This window comes from Phodopus roborovskii, unplaced genomic scaffold (genome assembly GCF_943737965.1).
Source record: "Phodopus roborovskii unplaced genomic scaffold, PHOROB, whole genome shotgun sequence".
NCBI lineage: Eukaryota > Metazoa > Chordata > Mammalia > Rodentia > Cricetidae > Phodopus > Phodopus roborovskii.
Window position 1 is genome coordinate 3,433,908 of NW_026126603.1, and position 22,072 is coordinate 3,455,979.

The 22,072-nt window shown below is 42.5% G+C and overlaps 1 protein-coding gene across 2 annotated transcripts in view; it reads right to left on the minus strand.

Annotated features, from left to right (window-relative positions):
- The window catches only part of Rnf150 (ring finger protein 150), a 218,869-nt gene that overhangs the window by 41,013 nt on the left and 155,784 nt on the right, over nucleotides 1–22,072 (minus strand). For both annotated transcript variants that reach the window (XM_051205857.1, XM_051205856.1), the window contains exons 5-6: nucleotides 11,713–11,809; nucleotides 2,952–3,162 (exon numbers count right to left, since the gene is read on the minus strand). In XM_051205857.1, the coding sequence (XP_051061814.1) occupies nucleotides 2,952–3,162; nucleotides 11,713–11,809 (308 nt within the window). The remainder of the gene's footprint in view (nucleotides 1–2,951; nucleotides 3,163–11,712; nucleotides 11,810–22,072) is intronic.

The following is a 22,072-nucleotide window of genomic DNA, read 5'->3' on the forward strand; positions in this document are numbered from 1 at the left end:
AGATCCCTGCTTCAGACCTAAATTGAACACTTGTACTTCATGGCATTCGATAGACATCTAACAAGGCTGGTTTGACCTGCACATTCCAATTCTATTTTACTCAAGGATTGTAGGTCACATGGCCACAGACTGTAGTTTTCTATTTTGTTGTGGATGGATTTTACCCACAGTATATTTCTATCTATTTTGTTTTAGATGATATTTAGCCACATTAAAGCGAAAATGCCTTTTCATTTGTGTCCTGGGTTTAATTGAGGTCTGTGAAAAGTGTGCACAGATTTTCATATTAAGGCATACAGCAGGTGATACATTGTCTTGGTCAATCAACAGCCATTCTATTGCAAGGAGAATGACCCATTTGTTTTCTTTTTTTATTTTGTTTCTTTTGCATGGGGTTATAAAATGTCTGTGACTTGGATGGTTTTGAACTACTGGCAAGGGCAAGGTTCTCCCAGACCTTCTATGTTCTTACTGAGTTCACAATTGTCCAGATTTCCGAGGTAACAGCAGATACCAGTAATAGGAAAACCACAAGCCCCACTTGCTCACTGCAAGAGAACTCAATGTGGACCTGGGTCAGACATTCACTCCTCTGGGCTGTAGTTTTCTTATGAACAAAAAACAAACAAACAAACAAAAAAGACAAGCTTATTCTGACCAAAAGCAACACCAGGTGGTGGTGGTGCACACCTTTAATTCCAGAACTCTGGATGTAGAGGCAGGCAGATCTCTGAATTCATGGCCAGCCTGGTCTACAGATTGAGTTCCAGGAGAGCCAGGGCTACATAGAGAAATTCTGTCTCAAACACACACACACACACACACACACACACACACACACACACACACACACACACACACAGAGAGAGAGAGAGAGAGAGAGAGAGAGAGAGAGAGAGAGAGAGAGAAACTAACAATCTTCAAGATTCTTTCATTGCGCTGATAATTTCTATGTGCTGTACTATGGTAAGCCACTTGTCACACAGGGCTACCAAGCACTTCTAATGTGGCTAGCTAGCCTAAAACCAAACACATAGGAAGTATGGACTACATCTCATATTCCAAAGATCAATTATTAGAAAAAGAATACAAAATATTTGGATATATTTGCCTAAATAAAGCATATTAATTGAGTGAGCATTACCCATTTACAGTTTGCACTATGATACTAGACGATTCACATTCTATCACATATGTGTGTTCCATGACATCAGTACTGTGACAACAACAGAATGGAATCAAATTCATACCATATCACATGCACGGCTTCCATGACATTAGTATTGTGAAAACAACAGGATCGAATCAGTCTCTAAGGAATCTCAAATATCTGTGGCTCCGTGTTTCAATCTGAGATTCTTACACCATGAAGGTCAAGTTTTTGAAATTACAACTCTTCTTTGTTAAAACAAAACAAAACAAATCCCCATGATGCTGGCATGGAGCATGGCACTAAAGTTCTCTCTTTTTACTCCTGTGGGAGCCCTGTGGGCATCCAAAAGTTAGAGCGCTCTGCAGCTAACATCTGCAGGGCTACCTTCACTCTCTCAGCAAATAGAGAGGGCTCACCTGGAGAAGTGCATGCCATCAAGCCTGGCAACCTGAGTTTGATCCCTGGAACCCACATAATAAAAAGGAAGAAGTGACTCTATAAGTTCCCCTGTGACCGCCACGTGTACCCAGTGACACATGGCACACCCCATACCCCAATACATCTAAAAATAAAATTTTATTTATTTATTTACTTTATTTTATTATTAAAAGTGACTATTTCTGGATTGTGATGCCCCACTTGAAGTTTCTGAAATTTTATTATTTGTCACTCTTCCGATAATTAAGATTATAGTTAATCAGAAAAATACCAGTCTCTATATCTCATCTTATCCTACTTTTATAGATTCTATGAAAATCACAAAGATATAAGAAAGAAGTTGACTTTAATGGGAAGAACCCAAGATGTTTCCATCTGCCTTTATAGTTTTCCTTAGTGAATACATTGCTTCTACCAAGAGAAAGAAGTACACTTTATTTAAGATGACATCACTCACCCAGTCTTCTGAATTTAAACCTAACCCAGTTAATTTTGAACACTGACTGTCTTAGAACTCCTGGGGCCTTTATCTTATTATATTTGACTAAATAGCAGATGCTTTAGATTTGAGCCTCAGTCTCATGAAAATATTTAAGTATTTCCATGACATTACTAGCGAACAGCACAGGACTTAGTGACTGTCTATGTGGGGTAGCCAGGAAACACCTAACAATGCCCACCTGAAGGCATGCCGTAAACAACAGCCACACTTGTAGTCCAAGCTACTCTGGAGCATCATCTTAGACACTTGAGCTTAGCTTAGGCAACATAATAGGATCCTGTTTTAAGCAAATAAAATAAAACAACTGAAATAAAGATGTGCTGTGTACAACTGAGTCCCCAGAAATGGGAAAGCTGCTATTTCACATAGGTCAAACCGGCTCCTATAGACACTCGCACACTCACGAGGCTCGAGCACCCTCCTGTACATGCCCATATATAGCAAAGACAATGGAGGTGGAAGCTGTGTCCCTGACATTTGTTTCTCTCATCTGCCGTTTGATGTCAGAAGCCCTCACAGCCAGAAAGCAGACATCAGTGAATGTTATTGCCCAGCTCTTTGCTTCTGTCTTATTCGGCTAAGACCCCAGCCCCTGGAATGATGCTGCCCATAGTTAAAGAGGGCCTTCCCACACCAATGAACTTAATGTAGACAGGCTTTATATAGGTGTGCTCAGATTCTCACCTAATGTAGATATGTTTTCATAGGCTTGCCGACAGGCTTGTCTTCTAGGTAATTCTGCATTCTATCAAGCTGACAATTTCAACCATCACACAATGATATGCTATGTTATTTGCTCTCCAATCTCTGTAAGGCAATAACTCCATTGGTGATGATCCTCTGAAACACACTACTTACTGTTAGTTGTAAAGATGGCTTCTCCCTCTTGAGGCACAGGGTCTGGGTCCTGGACTACCTGCAGGGCTCCCACAGTCCTCACAGCAGGGTCCAAAGTGACTGAGCTTTCATTTACTGTTGTGTCGCTGGCACCTGTGATCTGATTTGTTGGTGGGCCTCCTAAAGAGCCCTCAAAATCAATGGGCAAGTCGTCCATGCAGTCGGCATTGGGCTGAGGGAACAAGAAGGATACATCTTTAGGGCATATCCTTGGTTCAGAGATGCAATGTCTGCAGACTAAATATTTTGTCTGAATGCAAAATTAAGCTCATTGCTTCATTGTTCTATTTTTAAGCCGCTTTATCAAAATAAAAACATTTATATGTAGTTTTACTTATATGTATATATGTATACACACATGTATGCATATATATACATATATATATATATATATATATATATATATATAAAATTTTATTGTCATGAGAAGACCGTCCCGCATTTCCTTTCTAAGGTTTGATTTTAGATATAAATACAAAGATTTAATTTCAAGTGTACCAAAATATCTACATGTAGATAACTAGTTAGGATGAATACATGATCTTTATTTATAATGATAAAACTAGGACTTCCTTTTATATAGAGAGTTTATTCCCCCACACAGAATGGAGCCAGCAGCCTGCTAATTATCATCAGTCTCATGAATTGTTTATAAACATGATATGGAAGTGAGAAGGAGCAGAGTATAACTGGGAATTATACAGGGAGGATACATGCACACACACATTCACACTTGTAAACACACAGGGCGAGGCTACTTTAAAAAAATATTAGCCAAAAATCAGCTGTAGAAAAATATTTCTATGTACTTAACATGGGGCTAGATACATATTAGACAAATCCCTTACTCCCTTTTTCTTCCAATGGGCCTCTGTCTCTTTTCTTATTGGAGACTCCCATCTCCAATATGTAGCCTTGACTGCCTGAACTTGCTATGAAGTTTTCTCTCCATGTATTTGTTTGATTTGTATGCTGGCTTCTTTGACATGAAGCATGATGATTCCATGATTTCCTGCCCTCAGAGTCTGCAGAGCATGATAGCCAAGGAAAGGGAATTCCAGGTTTGTATTCAATGAGTACCACATTGATATTCCCAGGTAAATGAAATCAGAGCCCTGTAAATCAGGAGCGAGTGGGGAGCCCCGAAGAGGAGATCTGCAGAGCTATTTGTGGGTCTCTTGAGATCACAGTCACAATAGACAGGTGGGAGCTGCCACCATCCTCCAGTTCCTCCAAGCAGCTTGTGTCTTTTCTCTGTGCTCTTGCCCCTTTGCTTTTGCCATCTCTGTCTGCAGTGAGCCATTTCACCAACACTCAACTTGCCAGAAGAGAGTTTACAGACTAATTCACTGTTGACTAAATTTGTTGATTTTGACTTCGAATGGGAATGGTCATTATTATCAACATTTTCTCCCCACGAGCAGTCTCTCTATCTCTATCTGGTCTCTTCTCTATTTTGTGTCCTTTCACCAACAAGCATAGCATCTACAATAACACCAACAATCACAGCATCTACAGTAACAACACCAATAACGACAGCATCCACAATAACAATACTAACAAACACAGCATCTATAATAAAAATTCCAATAACTACAACATCTACAGTAACAACAACATCAACAATCACATCATCTATAAGAAACATATCACCAAAACCCACAAAACCAATAACTGCAATACCAACCACAACATTAACAACATTAACAATCACAATAAGAACATCAACAACAAGTCCAGTGTTGGTGGCACATGCCTTTAATCCCAGTAGAGGCAGGGATTAACTCTGTAAATTCCAGGCCAGTTTGGTCTACAGAACTAGTAGTTCCAGGACAGGCTCCAAAACAATACAGAGAAACCCTGTCTCAAAAACCAAAACAAACAACAAACAAACAAACAAACAAACAAACCAACCAAAAGAAAAACCCAAACAAAAAAAACAAAACAAAAAAACCCAAAAAGCAAACATCTCAACATCTCCAGCAACACCTCCATCAACAGCCACATCTATCATCACCACCACCAGCACCAGAGCAAAACAACTACCGCAGAGGTAGGGGTCTTCTCTCTGTATAAGGAACAGGGTATATGAGTCAGCATGACCAAACACACTGTAAGCCTAATCCAACTTGTCATTCTGTCCTCACCATTAGCTGGAAGAAACAGAGAACACACATGATCCCTTAGTTCAGTGGTTTCTCTTAACTGTCCCTCTGCTTATGATGACATGTGCTACCTTCCTTCTTTTCAAACTGATCCTTGGGGATTGCTAATCTCTCTTTAACTCCCAACAGTGTCACTATTTCTAAGTAGTGCTTCTTCAAAGCACTGGTCTTTGATCATCATGTGGCACTTGGGTTTGGTGATCAATTGCCAATGTCTTGTTCTCTGGCCACTGTTGACAAGAGTCACAGCATCCACATCATCTTAATTTTGAATCCCAGGCTTCCACACCATGCTACAAGTCTCTGATTTCTGCTGCCAAACTTGGGCTTATTGGATTCTTGTCAAGATCAATGAGAGAAGGATTTTAGAAAATACTGGAAGGACCATAAAGTTCTGTGCAAGACTGAGAGACATGCTTGGTAAAGGTATTTATTAAGTAGAATGCTTAAGGGCACCGTGTTGGGTGGAAGAGACTTCACGAGAGGCAGACAGCACTAATCTCTGTCACAAACATAAATAGTCCAGTGCATGCATATGCAATGACTTGTTCAATCTTTGAAATTGTGACTCTGTTTGTTTGCAGGCATTAGTGGTTCTCTTTTCTATGCTCCAGCTTTGGTGCAGTGCACTTTAATATTTTGTGGGTCAGGTGAAACTTTGCTTTCTTCTTCATGAGGTATCAATGGCAACAAGTACAGCAACTTTGGCTTGGATGTATTAGGTAATGGATCAACCTTCCAGAACCTCCCAATTTATAGTCACTCTACGTGGATAATCAGACATTTTCTGCCTCTTGAAAAAGCCAAAGGCTTACTGCTTAAAGACTATATCTAAGGCTATCTGCTAACCAACTTTGTCTAGGCAGTGAGATTTAGGTAGCATGAGAAAAGTCCTCAGATAAATAAATGGCTAATAATTAAAGCTGTGACTTCACTGGCTACCTGTTCAATGGTGGTTGGCATCCTGTTCATATCTGAAGAACAATGATGGTGGGAGGTGTTTTCTGGCCTCAACAGCTGGGTCCTGTGAGAGCTGGGAGGAGGATTCACTAAAACTATTGTTCTGTAAGAGACACCTGCATCAGATGGGTAGGTGGGGGCTGAGACACTGCAATGGAGGCCAAGGATAGAAAACTTCTGGAAATAGTGAACCCTTCCACTAGATTTCACTTTATAAGAATATGTAGTTCTCAGAAATAAAGAAAAATGAAAAAGACCCCTTCCTTCTTCCTTTAAGAGTTCTTTTGACAAAATGCTACAGAAAAATGTTCATTGTTATGAGAATTTCATCAGTCATGAGATGAACTCTTGTTTAGCCCATTGTGGAGAAGTACAGAATGCAAGATGTTGTCCCAGCTCTTGGATTTTGACTTAAGTTTATTTGTTGATTACCACAGGTAGTACATATGCACTGAACTAAAAATAACAAAAATACAAACAACTATTGTATACCTTAACTGCCTGTATTTGAATAGTCAAATGGATCAAAATCACAACAATGTCATTCTTGAGTTGCCACTCTAGCAAGGAGACCTGGTGTGTAATTTGCAATCATGATTTTGAGATCAATTGCATTCAAGACTTTGAAGGGTCCTCCTTGTTTCCTAGCTTTTCTGGCTGTGTGGATTGTAGGCTGGTGATCCTTTCCTCTATGTCTAAAATCCATATATGAATTAGTACATAACATGTTTGTCTTTTTGTGACTGGGTTACCTTACTCAGGATGGTTTCTTCTAGTTCCATTCATTTGCTTGTGAATTTCAAGATTCCATTTTTTTCCCCCGAAGAGTAGTACTCCATTGTGTAAAATATACCACATTTTCTCCATCCATTCTTCAGCTGAGGAGCATCTAGGTTGCTTCCAGGTTCTGGCTATTACAAGTAATGCTGCTATGAACATAGTTGAACAGATGTCCTTGTTGTATTAATGTACATCTTTTGGGTATATGCCTAAGAGGGGGATTGCCAGGTCCTGTGGTAGATTTCCATTTTCCTGAGGAACCGCCATACTGATTTCCAAAGTGGCTGTACAAATTTGTACTCCCACCAGCAGTGGAGGAGGGTTCCCCTTTCTCCACATCCTCTCTAGCATAAACTGTCATTGGTGTTTTTTATTTTAGCCATTCTGACAGGAGTAAGATGATATCTCAGAGTTGTTTTGATTTGCATTTCCCTGATGGCTAAGGATGTTGAGTATTTAAGTATCTTTTAGCCATTTTAGATTCCTCTATTGAGAAGTCTCTATTTAGTTCTGTACTCCACTTTTTAATTGGATTATTTGGTGTTTTGGTAACTAGCCTCTTGAGTTCTTTGTATATTTTGGAAATCAGCCCTCTGTCAGATGTGGGGTTAGTGAAGATCTTTTCCCATTCTGTGGGCTGCCTTTTTTGTCTTGTTGACTGTGCCCTTTGCCTTACAGAAGCTTCTCAGTTTCAGGAGGTCCCATTTATTAATTGTTGATCTCAGTGTCCGTGCTATACAGACATACATGAGACATACATGGTCTCCTGAAGAAGGGGAAAAGGACAAGATCTCCCAAGAAAATTGGGAGAGGGTAGGGGAGAGGGAGTTAGGAGAAAGAGAAGGGGAGAAGAAGAGCAGATGAGGGAGCAGGAAGATTGAGTGTGTGTGTGTGTGGGGATACAGGAGAGCAAGAAAAGAGATACCATAATAGAAGGAGCCATTATAGGTTTAAAGAGAAATCTGGCACTAAGGAAATGTCCAGAGATCTAGAAGGATGACCTAAATTAACAATGTAAGCAATAGTGGAGAGGTTACTTTAAATACCCTTCCCTGGTAATGAAATTGATGACTACCCTATATTGCCATCCTAGAGCCTTCATCCAGTAGCTGATGGAAGCAGAGCAGACACCCACAGATAAACATTGAGCCAAACTCCTGGAATCCATTTGCAGAGAGGGAGGAGTGATGAGCAAAGAGGTCAAGACCAGGCTGGAGAAACCCACAGAAACAGCTGACCTGAACAAAGGGGAGCTCATAGACCCCAGTCTGAAAGCTGGGAAACCTGCAAGGACCCACCTAGACTCCCTGAATGTGGGTGTTAGTTAGGAGGACTGGGCAGTCTATGGGACCTCTGGCAGTGGATCAGTATTTATCCCTAGTGTATGAATGGACTCTGGGAGTCCATTCCACATAAAGGGATACTCTCAGCCTAGATACATGGGGGAGGGCCTAGGCCCTGCTCTAATGATATGAAAGACTTTGAAGATCCCCCATGGAAGGCCTCATCCTCCCTGGGGAACAGAAAGGGGGTGAGGTAGGGGTTAGGAGAGGCAGGGGAAGAGGTGAGTGTGAGGGAACTGGGATTGACATGTAAAATAAGCTTGTTTTAAATCTAAATTAAAAATATTATCATAAAAAAAGAGAAAAGACTTGAAGGGCTCCAAATTCTGCAAGAGCACTCAGCATAGTCAGGGATCTGAGGTGAAGGACCAACAGATATCAGAGTGCAGAAATGGGCTCTTCCTCAACAGTCCTTAAATAACAGGATCCTAGTCCAGTGTGGGGGTGCACACCTGAATTTCCAGAGATTCTTCTGAGCTGGAGGCAGGAGGATCACAAGCTTCAGTTGATCCTGGTTGCCTGCTTAGGGGGATTCTATGGTAAACTAAATTAAACTAAACTTAAATTTAGAGTATAGGGAAAAATTAAGACCATTTCTTTAAAGTACCTTAAAGAAGTGTCTGTACAAGAAATATTTCCTAATTAACACAGCTGTGTGCTGATCCAATCATATGCAAAGTTTAAGAAAGAAACAAATTATTGCATTGATGCATTTTAGGCAAAGTGCTCTCTGAGAGCAACACTATGGGATGGGACTAAACCCTAAGTTACCCCCCAGACCCTGAATCTGTCTTCATCAGGACAAAAGAGCCTGGGAGGCAGAAGGTTGACCATATGCCTTGACTCTTCCAAAGCAGCCACACGGTGCATGTGCCTCCTTCTTCACGGGAACGTTCTGTTCTGTGGGGTGAGTGTGGATGTGTCATGTTCTTCAGCTGGCTCTTCAAAATCTTTGGCAAAGCCCAAAGATGCTACTGATGTTTATTTTTCTGGGAGCTGAGTGTGCTAAGTCAAGTCTCACACAGACTTGTCAGGCATTGGAGTTCCAGCCAGAGTATCCAACTGCTAAAAGTTAAAACGTTATTTAGTTTGGAAGTAAGCCAAAAGGCCACTCAGTATTTCTATTTTAGAAACAATTAACATCAATATTTGGAATCCAGTTAGAAGTAGCTTCTGGAGAAATTGCACTTCCATGGGAAAAGAAATCTGGAATCAAGTATTCAGCACAAAATTTCATCATAGAGCAAGGGTTTCTTTGCTTTCTTGTCCCAGCCAAAGAAGGGGACGTGCTATGAGGAAGGCTGGGAAACTACCCCGAGGCACAGGGAGCATGTGGGTGATGCACATACATATAAGCAGAAGTGTATATGTGCAATACACATATGTAAACACATATGTGTGAGCACATACATGCAAGCTCATATTGCACACATGAAAGAACATACATGCACACATGTCAACACACACTCTTATATATGCAAGTCCACTCATGCAAGGACAAAAGGACTCACATACACACATTCATGTGAGCACATCCATGCATGCAAGTGAGAGACTAGGTGTTAGACAGGTTCCCTTGGAGGCAGACAGATAGGGAGAGGGACCAGGCTTGGTAACAAATGGTGAATCTCCAAGGTGGCCAGCTTTTCTTCCTATGTTTTCCTCATGTCTCATGTCATCAGCTAAGACCTAGAGCATCTTCTGATGGCATTTGTCTCCTGACAGCAGGTCCCCTGATGTTGGGTGGCCAGGTCAGACGTTGTCACACAGCAGTTGTGGATTAATCAACCATCCTACCTGTCTTCAAAATGACCAACCCTAAAGTAGGGTAGTAAACTCTTCAGAGGCTCCAAAACCCCCAGGCCTGGTTGTCTGTGTCCCCACTCTGCTGTGCAGAGGGGACTTTTCTTTGTATGTTTGCTGTGTGCTTGTGTTTCTTCCCCCCCCAATAAATGCCTCCCTCCAACAGCTGATTCTGTCTGCCCAGCATGAGATTTCTCAGCTGCCACCTGCTTTGCTTCAGATATTTCCTGCTTTTTGGTTCTTTAACTGGCAGAGAAAACGAACCTAATTAAGAACCACAAGCACAGACACAAGCACACAATGCACATGTGCAATAACACACACACACACACACACACGTGTACACATTCAGCTGCACACACATATCCATGCAAATGCAAGCATGCAAGCATGCACACTTGCAAGCAAACATGTTCACACTCTCCTTCTTCCTTAAAATAATGAGTTACAGCTAGAAACGTGAAAGGCAGTCACCAGTCCCTGTAGATGTGGATGTCCCTCTCATGTTCCACACTCACTGTGAACGGTTTGAGCCTTGAGAGCACTGTGCATGACAACTCTGGTCTGAAAATTTAGTATGCCATGTCCACAATCTAGCTCAAAGCTTCAGTCTCTTGAGTGGATTTGTGTTTGGTGGATCAGCTGCCACTGAGGCAGCTGGCATAGGGCAGTCAAGCCAGTCAAGGCAGGATCTATGAATACTCTGGCGGAGGGGGCACATTGTCCTAATTAGCCTTTTGCCATGCAAGACACTGATACATGATCTGGGCCTCATTCTCTAGTGATATCCTGGGACCATTAGCATTCTCTTAACTGTCACAACAGCTAGGAATGGCAATAGACAGGTGGCAGCAAGGAGGGGGCAGGGTTGAGCTGGCTTCTGTGTTGGGTTTGGAGGTTCCATTTAGAGAATGCCTATGGTCAGCCCCTCACATCTCCCCATGGACTTTTTGCATTTGTTGGTCTGGCTTCTTTCCTGTCCTCATCAGCCCAGAAAGGATAACACCCAGCAGCTGGGGGGGGGGTCTCATTAACTGTCACTTGTGGCGTCCACTTGATACAATCCTGGGGTAGGTTTTCCCTGAAGCATCAAGCCAGCTGGCAGGATTCTAACCCTAGGGAGAGTCAGTAAATGTCAGAGAACACATGACTTTGAGAAGCAGCTGAGGGCAGGGTTGGATTTAAGTGGCTCTGATTCTGACTTCCTCTTTGCTCAAAGTCTGCAGAGATGTGAATGTAGCAGACACTTTGAGCAGTATTCTTGGTCTCGGTCCTCTCCTTCCATGGGTGGGAGTGACTACTCCTCCCTAAATGTTTGGTGATCAGGAGGCAGCAAGCACCCAAATGGCGGCCTGTGGATCTCCTTGAGGACAAAGCAGGCATGGCAACCCAAGAGGTCATTAATGTTCAACTGACCCATTGAATGTCTTCTGCATCTCACCTGTCCTTGAAGAGTTACTATGAGCCATGCAAGCAGCACCTTCTTTGACTCACAGACAAATGGTGGACATGGTGTGATCAGACAGAGCAAAGGTGAAAGGAGGGATGTTTGAACACAGGGGTCATTGGGTGATGTCAACAAGGAGACGTGGAAAATCCAAGGAAGATGTTTTCTTTCTGCTTTGGCGGCAATGTGAAAAGACAGACATGACAAGGCTATGCTGTGCTTACCGGGATCCCTAGGGCTTTAAGAATGTTCATCTTGCACATGGGACAGGTGCGATGGTCTAGAAGCCAGGGGTCAACACAGGACTTGTGGAAAAGATGCCTGGAATGAGAACCATACACCTTAGAGCAGTGGTAACCGAGGCACGCCCTAGACTGCTACAGCCCACTGACCTGCCCCAGGTCCTTCAGCTGATGAGTGCCAGAGCTGGGACGCCTGAAGCAAAGCATTTCTTTGTGCTAATTGACCTCAAATCTGCGTGGATCAGCAGAGTGCCCCATAAGGTTTGCAACAGACTCTTCCAAGGTTGTTTTTTTTCTTTTGTGGAGGCTGTAGAAACAGAGATCTCCCCTCCCTTGATGGCAAGAATGCAAGAGGGGACACTCTCCTGCAGGATGAGTTGGTAAAGGCTTGTGTTCCCTTCCCCCAAAATTTACTTTGCCACAATCAGAAGACAACTGCAAAGTAAAGGCTGATTTCTATTCGTATTTTGGTGTCTAAGACAGAAGGTCACAGGAGTTCCTGGAAACAGGAACACAAATGACATGTTGAGCTGTCCTGGTGGCCTGGTGGTTGTCAAGTAAGAGGATGATGTGAAGGAGCCTTTGGTTGTCAATCTCAAATGACAGTTGCTATAAGGTCTGGTCAGTCTGGCAGGTGAAAGGCATATGAATGAATATAGCATCTTATATGAACTTTCAATATGGCTCAGGAGCTGGCTTGGAGACTTCATGGGCTGTTTGCATCAAAAGATTTCTCACTTCCCATGGGTAGAGGTGTTAGAACTTCCCACCTGAGTCAAGAAGAGGCAGAACTTTCTGTTTTGAGTGGGAAGGCTCATTTAGAACATCCCATCCCTTTCTGGATCTGTTCGGTTCCATAAACAAGTGCTGTAGCTAACTAGAGAGGTTCAGGAAGCAACCAGCTGTATACTGTGAAGTGAAATGCAGATGAACTCATATTCTGAGGATGTCTGAGCCGTCTATGGGAGAGGACCATGGCTGAGAGTGCTCAGTTGATGATGGTTTTTGCTGTACAACCTTGAGGACCCAAGGTTGATCCCCACCCTCTATGCCAGGTATGGTAGCTCTGCTTGTCATCTTTGCACACACTTGTGGGGCACAGGCAGGGAACACTGGCCAGCCAGCTTAGCCTAAAAATGGCAAGCTCCAGGTCTCAGTGAGAAATCTTGTCTCAAAAACAAACAAACAAAAAACAAACAAAAAACCAAAGCAAGGCAGATAGCTCCTGAGGCACAACACTACTGGTTGACCTTAGGCCTCCACAAGAACTCACACACACACATACATGTACACGCAGGCTTGCAGAACTGAAACCCTGGCAGGAGTAGATCAGAAAGAGAAGAGCAGTCCTGAGGTTGCATGGGTCTCTTTCCAGCCTACTGCTCAGGACACCCTGCACATGCATGTTCTTGGAATGCGTTCACACGTTGGTTCTTTTAATGAGGATATATGCCGACAAAGGAGTTCAACACTTAGAACTAGCACTAAGAATGTTGGAAACCTAGCTCTTCTTCTAAGGCAGAAACTCATAAAATAAATACCTAAAGTAAAACCAAATGTAAGTAAATTACTTTTTGAAAATTACCTGATGAACCACAGACTTTGGGGAGGGGTTCTGACTGGAAGATTGACCAGGGTTTAGGTGCATGGAAAACGTCTCATTGAGGAAATGGCAGAGCTGGGAGCTGAGTTGTGGTCACCCCATGAGAAGGGGAGAGAAGGAGAATGTTCTTGGCAGAATGAGGGGTCCAATCAAAATGGCTCCTGGAACACCCTGTGCTGGAAGATGGCCAGACTCACTGCATCAATGTGGAGAAGGCAGATCTCCATAACTACAACTGTTAGAAGAGGCTTCTGATAACCCAGTTGTATAAAGCTGCTCCTTGTCCCCCCAAAGCAATGTTGATCTCCTCAGGCTCAGGATCAATACTGAGGGTTTAAGGTTCTTGCCTACACCTGTTAACTCATCTTGTGTCACTCCTGGGAGAAGCCAACCATTTTGATCTCTTTGACTACTCTTGGGTGGCGGATCTGTTACTTTTTTTTTCTTGTCACATATGTTTCTGCATATATGTGGGAGATCTGATGGCAGCAGCACCAACTGTTAGCACTTCTTAACACTTAGACAAGTTGCTTAATGTCCTCAACCACTTGTGAACTGAGGATCTGTCTGCTCAAGCATGGAAGGCTCTAGCCGAGTCTCCACAGGAGCCAGCAGTACTTCTCACACTACCATCACCCCGCATGTCTCCTCAGCAATGCTATGCTGCCTGGTTGCCAATCAACACTGATCAGGAGTTGCTGTGAAGGTGTGGGTGGATACTCTTCTGGTCTAGGTGGATCTCATCCAAGCACTTGGCGGGTCTCAGCATAGCTGTTTTCCTGGAGAAGTCATCCTGCCTTGGAACTGGCAGCATCAGCTGCAGTCCAAAAGTGTGCAACTCAAGGCCCACACTGTAGATCAACCTTAGACCTGCTAGCTCTACACTCAAGCAATCTAAATCCTCAAAACCCGTCCCTCTATCTCTTCCCTCCTTGTGTGTCCCCCCAGTTTCTCTTCCTGTCATCCATCTCTGTGGATTGGTTCTGTTCCTCTGTAGACGCCTCAATCAGCTCCTCTTTCAATGAGTGTACAAGTTCAATGAAATCAATGAGAGCAAAGTCCTTATTTGTGTCGTCACAGCACCCTCAGTATTTATAACAGATGATGATCAGGAAACATTTGCTGTGTGTATTTATTCATCAAAGGACATAACGCTTCTCCCAGCTTTCATGTGACCGTCAACTCCTGTTCACTTGCTCTTCCTAGTCTCCTCTGTCCATTTGCTCTTCTCCCTCCCTCCCTCCCTTTTAAAAATGTGGCTCCCCATTGATCATCTCATGATTTTTCACTCATTACTGCAATAGCATTGACACTGCTCTCCGTGCTGCCAGGCCTTCTCTGTTCTCTCCATCCTACTCACTGATGCCAGATTTGTCTTCTGAAAATAGAGTGCTCATTACGTTACTCCCTCCTTCCATCCTGTTCCGTGCTAGAACTGGGTACAAAGATGACTAAGACAAGATTTCTCCCTTCATGGAAGTACCACAGTTGGCTTGCAGTTCCATCTTACACATGGAGGAGAAACCATAGAAGGTCCATACTCCTAGACTGGGGCTTTCCTGTCTTTCCACTCTTAGCAAGTTGTCTTAGCTCTCCAAAATCAGCTTCAATTGGCAACATTTTATCTTATGGGGAAGGGGTTTGTAAGAGAATGAGTCTCTCTTCTCCCTGCCTTCCTCCCTTCTTCCTTCCCTCCCTCCCTCCCTCCTTCCTTCCCTCCCTTCCTCCCTCTCTCCCCCTGTGTGTGTGAGAGAGATAGATAGATAGATAGAGAGTATTTTATGTTGTTTATGTTGTCATAGCACACATCTGTAAGCTCAGCAATCAGGAAGCCAAGGCAGAAGAATATTGAGTTCAAAGCCAGCCCGGTGGTACATATAAAAATTTTTAAGATAAACCCCCATGAGCATAATAAAACTGCAATGAGCCAGCCAGCCAGCCAGCCAGCCAGCCAGCCAGCCAGCCAGCCAGCCAGCCAGCCAGCCAAGCACAACAAAACATAAGTGTTAGCACTCCTTAACTGTAAGCTACTAATAATAGCATTAATACCAGTCCTCTCTGCCTTGAGTGTGGCTGCAGCATGGCTAGTCTGCCCCCTGCTCCTGCTGCTGCATCACCCCCATCATTACAGATTATGTTCTTGGAACTGTAAGGCAGTGGGGATATTTTGTCACAACGACAGAAGAGTAATAGAGACAGTGAGGATACAGAAGCGGTGCTGTGGACATGTGACAAAGTAAGTCCTCATGGTTCTTAGCAGTCATGGTAAAGCAGGGCACACTCACTCCCATACCCAGGGCTCTCTGCTGCCCACCCACTCTATGTATGATTTCCAGCCTAAGCAGATGTTTCTTTTCTCCTCTGGAGAAGAAGTGCTGTTTTCTTTTTCCCTCCTCATGTACTGTTACAGACTCATTGCCACCACCACCCTGCAGTTAGGACTAAGATTCTGTGGTTTTGGAGGTTGGAGAGAGGGCTCTGCAGGGAAGAGCAATAGCTATTCTTCTATGGAAACAGGTTCTAAGCTCAGCATCCACAGGGTGACACTCAACCTTCTGTAACCCCGGTTCTAGGGGGTCCAGTGTCCTCTTCTTGCCTCTGTAGTTCACAGACATATATATATATATATATATATATATATATATATATATATATATATATAGGCAAAACAGCTGGGCACATAAAACTAAAATACATTTAAAAAAGAAAACTTTTGTGCTTTGAGCACAGTGCCCTCTTTTTTTGTGGCATGCATATTGAAAACTATGAGGTGCCCTAGAAACTCATTTTCTGGGGCAACATCAGCTCCTTTACAATGATTACTGTGTGTCTATGGGTAGCTGAAATGTCTCTTTGGAACATCTGAATCATATTTTCAAAGCTGTCAATGAAATGAGAATGAATTTAATGGAATTTATGCTACCGACAATGTCTTCCACTTACATAATTGACTCACTACCATTCTGTGAGGTAAAAACTATTGGTGATCTTTGGAGGAGGAAACTCTGAATGTTGAAGTCAAACCTCCAGCGAGTGGGAAAAATGAAGAGCCAGCATCAGGACCACAGCAAACCATGTCATCAAACCCGTGTGTTGGCCTGGTTATCTATTTCTTTCTTTTCACTTACAGGGGGATGGAGGGCCACATTCCTATTATTGCCTAGAATAACCTTATGCTCTTGCTTCAAGCGCTTATTCTTTCTGAACCTCAGCTTCCCATCTGCGGAAGGAGAATAACACCAAGAGTTTTGGCACCTCAACAGTGTCCTTCTAGTATGTTGAACAACCCTTTTTAAGTCACATAGGAAAGTCACAAGCTATCTTAGTGGCAGCTACAGGTATGTGACTGATACTGAATAAATTGCTATTGAGAGAAAAATAATAATCACAACAATACTTTATGATTGACCTGTCATTTGCCAACATGGAGAACAGGACTGTGCTGCTGACTCAGTTGCTTGTTGTGTTAGCACAGGCACTAGAAGACAGCAAAGTGTGAGTGAGAAATTGTGGCTGTGGTAAGCCATGGAGAGTAGACTTCTTTGTTAGTGCAGCAAAGCCTAGTCTATCCTGACTAGTAAAGTAGCAAAAGAGTGGTTGATCCAATCACATGCTGTTTTTGCAAACTGCTTGCATGGCAAGTATTTGATGAGAAAGTGATATGAACTATTAAGACAGCATCATTAGGAGATACAGGTAAAATTGCCATGGAGCTCAGAGGGGAGATACTACATTGTGAGGAATTTATAAACTGATGAGGCATCACAGGATCTCTTGTATAGTCTAAAGAGTTGGGAGTCTTGAAGAGTGGAGACAGGAAGAAAGAATTCTGAGAAGGAATTCATTGGGGTCAGGGTAAAGAGGCAGTATTACATATTCATGGGAAATCTAGGTGCATTGAACTGTAGAATATTTTAAATACTAACAGGAACAGTTAGAAAAAATGGGCCAGGTCTACATTGTGAATAAGGTGAATGGGCCGAGCAGTTAGCATGAGACGGTGAGAAGAAAAATCACAGACTTGTACCACTCATTCCTTCATTCCTCTTGCTGACACCCTCGCCATCAGAATCTCCTTCCAGCCATTTATTTCATCTTTCTAGGCTTCTACATGGGAGGAGGGGTGGACCCATTTACCACTCAGATGCTTCTCATTGGTCAAAAACTCTATCCTGCTGGTCCAGCACTCCAGCGCCTCCCAGTGGACAGAACACTGCTACTGGAAATGGTGAGATCAAGGGTGAGGGCCACAGGCCACCTTTTTTTTTTTTTTTTTTTTTTTTGCCATTTAAAGGAAAATAAAAGGGGAGGAAAAAAAAACTGGTGTCCAGAACTAGTAGCTACTATATTTTGGAGGTTATAAATGTGATTATTCTATGTTACCAAGATGACTAGAGAGTGGTTTTCATTGATGGAGAGAGGGTGGATCAGGCATATGAGAGATGGAGAAAAGGTAGAGAAGGCATTGTACAATAATGCACAAGTGATTTGTAAACTATAGAGTGCTTCTCAGAGTTAAACTGTTCTGATAATCAACTATTCATTTCACCCAGCTTTCTGTCTCCTATGGGGTTTAAGTAGTGCTGGAGAAAAACCAACAAGACTAAAAGGAACAATGCTAGACTGGATCTCTCAAGGCTAACCATTTTCCGTTCCAGTGGTAGACACAGATGCTTTGAGAATGCAAGCGAGGAGGGAAGTGCACTGCCCTCACTTTAGTTTAGGCTCTGTGTTAGTATTCAGGCATCTGTACTGGTCTGTCCTTGGGGTTCTCACAGGATACACCCTCAGCTGCAACTAAATTCACTATGTTCCCTTTTAAAAGAGCCCTGCCCACCTCCCATCCTCCTGCTTCTCTCTTTCTTTCTCTCCTGTCTGTCTGTCTCTTTCTCCCTCCCCTCGTTTGCCCCTCTTTCTTCTCTCCTGCTGCTCCTGTCCCCAGAGACAAGTCTCCCCCTCCCCTTTCGGCTTTTTATGATCCCTTTCCCTAATTAAAAAAAAACCCTCTGCTTGAACCCTGTCTCATGGCGTCTTTCTCTCGCGTGTGCACTGCTTTTTAAATTACAACACTCTGTCCTTAGAACTTGACCCTGGTCTATTTATACTATTTGGCTGGAGCAGTATAGCTGGTTGGCACTCATCCAATATCTAGTTGATTATTGTGGCTAGGGACCAGGATACTTGAGGGCCATACTTAATGGGATCACTACAGTGTAGGGTCTCGGTCCTAAGTTAGCCTTTGCTCTGTTACAGATGACACAAATGAGCACACTGAGGTCTTCTGGCCCAGCCACTTCTTTCCTTTAATCCCTCCATTAAGTAGCATGTTGTCATTGGCTCTTACTGGGGCTGTCTGTGCACATACACATCTAAAGTAGTCAAAGACAATGGTTAAAAATCCCCACCAGCCAAATTTCTACTTGAATGTAATGTGTGGTTTCAACTGGTGTATAAAGTCCACATGACATGTATAGTAATTCCACTACTTTAAGTGAAGTTGTAATGCAGAAGTCATGGCTTTTTCACACACGTGGTGGCCTCCAGGTGTGAGTATGCTACATATACAGCACCCAGATAAAGAGGCACATCACTGTCACCCCAGCAAGTCCTTTCCAGTTCATAGTCAGCACACTCAACTGCCATTCTGATCTCTGTCCCCAGAGGCTAGTTTCCCTTGTTATTAACTGTATGCAGACAGAATTAAAAAGTAGGTATTTTTTTCTGGCATATCTTGTGCTCAAAATAATGTTTCTCCAATTTACCTATGCCCCCCTGAATATCAGTAGCTTCTGTTGATTGCTAAGTAGTGTTCCATTGAATAGATGTCTCCCAATTAGTTTGATCATTTTTCTAAAGTTAGAGGTATGGTTGTTTTCACATTCTGACATATGAACAAGCATGGTCCAGCCACTCTTGTAAAGGTATGCTTGCTTATGAACACAGTCCTTGGGTACACATTTAAACATTTATATTTGAGACACCATTTCCCACTAAACCTGACTTGACTTGATGAGCTCCAGGAATTCAGTCTTGCCTCTGCTCTTCCCAGTGCTGGGGTTACTAGCTTTTTACTTATTTTATCTAGCTTTTTACTTATTTCAATGTGGCTCTGGGGATCTGAACTTAGGTTTTCATGAGACAAATGCTTTATCTACTGAGCTATCTCTCCAACTGTTAAAACACACACATTTTATAATGTAACTTCTAGAACTTCACTAACCAAAAAGCACCACAAACATAAAATGTATTCAGGTGAGGAAAAACATTATTTACTCAAAATAAAAGATGTTATAACTAGTTAACATGTTTACCAATTTTAGGTCACAGGTCCCTTTCTATTCTAACATGTCAAACTAGGAAACATGGTCCAATCAACATTGATTTATGTAAGTCATAAAATTGTGTTAGTGAAGAGTAATGTCTCAGAGCAATAAAGCAAAACAGGAATTAAAATTATGTTAATATTTGACTCTCAGAGGGGAGAGATGCTTTAGTTCCAGCTGGCACTAATAGAACCCCCCCCCACCTGCAATGCTGCTGGTGAATTGTTAATCATCACTATCTTCTAAGAAAGCAATTTGAGAAAACTCACCAAGATACTTCAACATAGCATTGGACCCAGCCAGTCAACTTTGAAGCATTTACTCTATGACTAAATTTAGAACCTCAAACTCTATGATTACAGAATGATGTATTGGAAGCAAATTAAGTACTGAGTAAACAGACTTAAATTAATTCTAAGAGTGGACTCTTATGCTATCACCTAGCTATTTTTAAGCGATTTCTGAAGTTACAAGGAAGGGCTTACTTCCTAATGGTAACCTAGAAATTAGAGTTACAACTATACCAATTGTTGGTGGCACACCATTTAAAATATGCATGTAAGGCAAAGTGAGTGCATTATAAAATTAATTACACTCAGTACTGTTAGTGCCAAGAGTGAGGTTATTGTCTTTGTTAGTTTTTAAATATTTTTCTCTATTTTCAACAATTTTCCAAGTGAGCCATGGGACCTTTGAAAGTTATTTATTTATTTAAAAACAAAACAAAACAAAGCAAAACACATCTGGACTGGTAAGAGCAGAAAGACAATGGGTTATCACAAGCTATGTCCGCTGACCTCCACGTGAGTTCCAGTGCCCCTGAACACAGTCCCTACCCTAACCACCAACAATAAATGAATAAATACAACTAATCTAATATCTATAAATAATAACTCAATAGGATGTCATATAATCTAATTTGTGTAACAAGGGCATGATATAATAAGTCAAGTCTGGTGGATATAGTTAATAATCATCAATCTTTAGATTTAATTTAAGTTATATGTATGCATGTATGTGTGGGGGTGGTATGTGCACATGAGTGCAGGTGTGCTGGGAAGCCAGAGGCTATATGGATACTTGTAGAGCTGGGGTTGCAGCAGATTGTAAGTTGACAAGCACGGGTGTCAGGAAGGGAACGTGGGTCCTGTGCAAGAGCAGTATTCACTCTTAACTAAGTGACTTATTTCTATAGTCATAGCCATGATATTTTTCCAAACAAAACAACACAGAAAGTATCTATTCCTCACCAGAAATATGCATGAGGGAGACAGGGGTAAACTCAGGTCAGACTGTTTCTGCCCAGTTGGAAAATGCTCTTGTTTCCTGCTTTATGAGTTACAGGCTCTTATCCAGAACTTCATCCATACCACAGCATTTTACAACATTCCTTTGATTGCAAGGATTGGCTTTCCTGTCCTTATGGACTTCCAGCATCTTTGGCTCGTCTTACAGAAGGACTGGCCCCTGGGTTTAAAATGTTAAGGGTAGGCCTGTTTTCAATGCTTGAATTCCTCAGTTGTGATTCTTCCAATTTTCAAATATTAAAAGGATGTTAATTTTTTTTTTTTTTTTACATCAGACTATACATTTCCACGTTAGGGTATTTCTCGTGCACATGTTGTATCTGCTCCTAGCAGAGTCCCCTCCTGCCCTAAAAGGGGAGTCTACACCCGAATGACAGTCTAATTTGATTTTACCCTCTGCTGTCATTTGGGATTCATGGCATGAGAGTTTAGAGAGAGGACAGTGTGTGGGCACTGTTACGTATTTGTATGTAATATGGTGTGCATGCATGTGAATGTCTCCATGTGTGGGTATATGTGTGTGTGGGTGTTCATGGAGGCTCCAGTTTGACATTTGATATCTTTCTTAATTGCTGTGTACTTACTCACTGAACCCAGAGCCTGCTCATCCTAGTGCAGCCAGCCAGCTTACTCTAGGGATCCGGTCTCTGCCTTCTGAAGGCTGGACACAGGTGAGCCACTATTCCCATCGGGCTTTTATGTCAGGTTTAGATCTGATCCTTGTTTTCCTGCTTGTGTGGTACACACTTTACACTCTAAGCTGCATCTCCATTTTGAGTGGGGTGGGTTGTAAAGCCCAGGAAAGCCTGGTGGAAGCAGCTACTGAGACCATGTGAACGTCTGAGACAGGCTGAACAACGTTGTGGGTGGCTTGTCTGCCCCATGCTCTGTTCTTGAGGAAGTTTTGGTGTATGTACTCTGTTTTCTCCCACAGGAGCTCAGTGAATCTTACTAATTCAGTATAAAGGTGTTTGGGCTATAGTCAGGAAGGTCTCTCTTTGATCCATAGGGCCCTTGTTTATTCAATAAGTTTTACAGATGGACTTGTCTCCTTTTTCTCATGTACTCTGCCACCTCTCCTTGGGGGCAGGAGTTATTGGAATACTAAA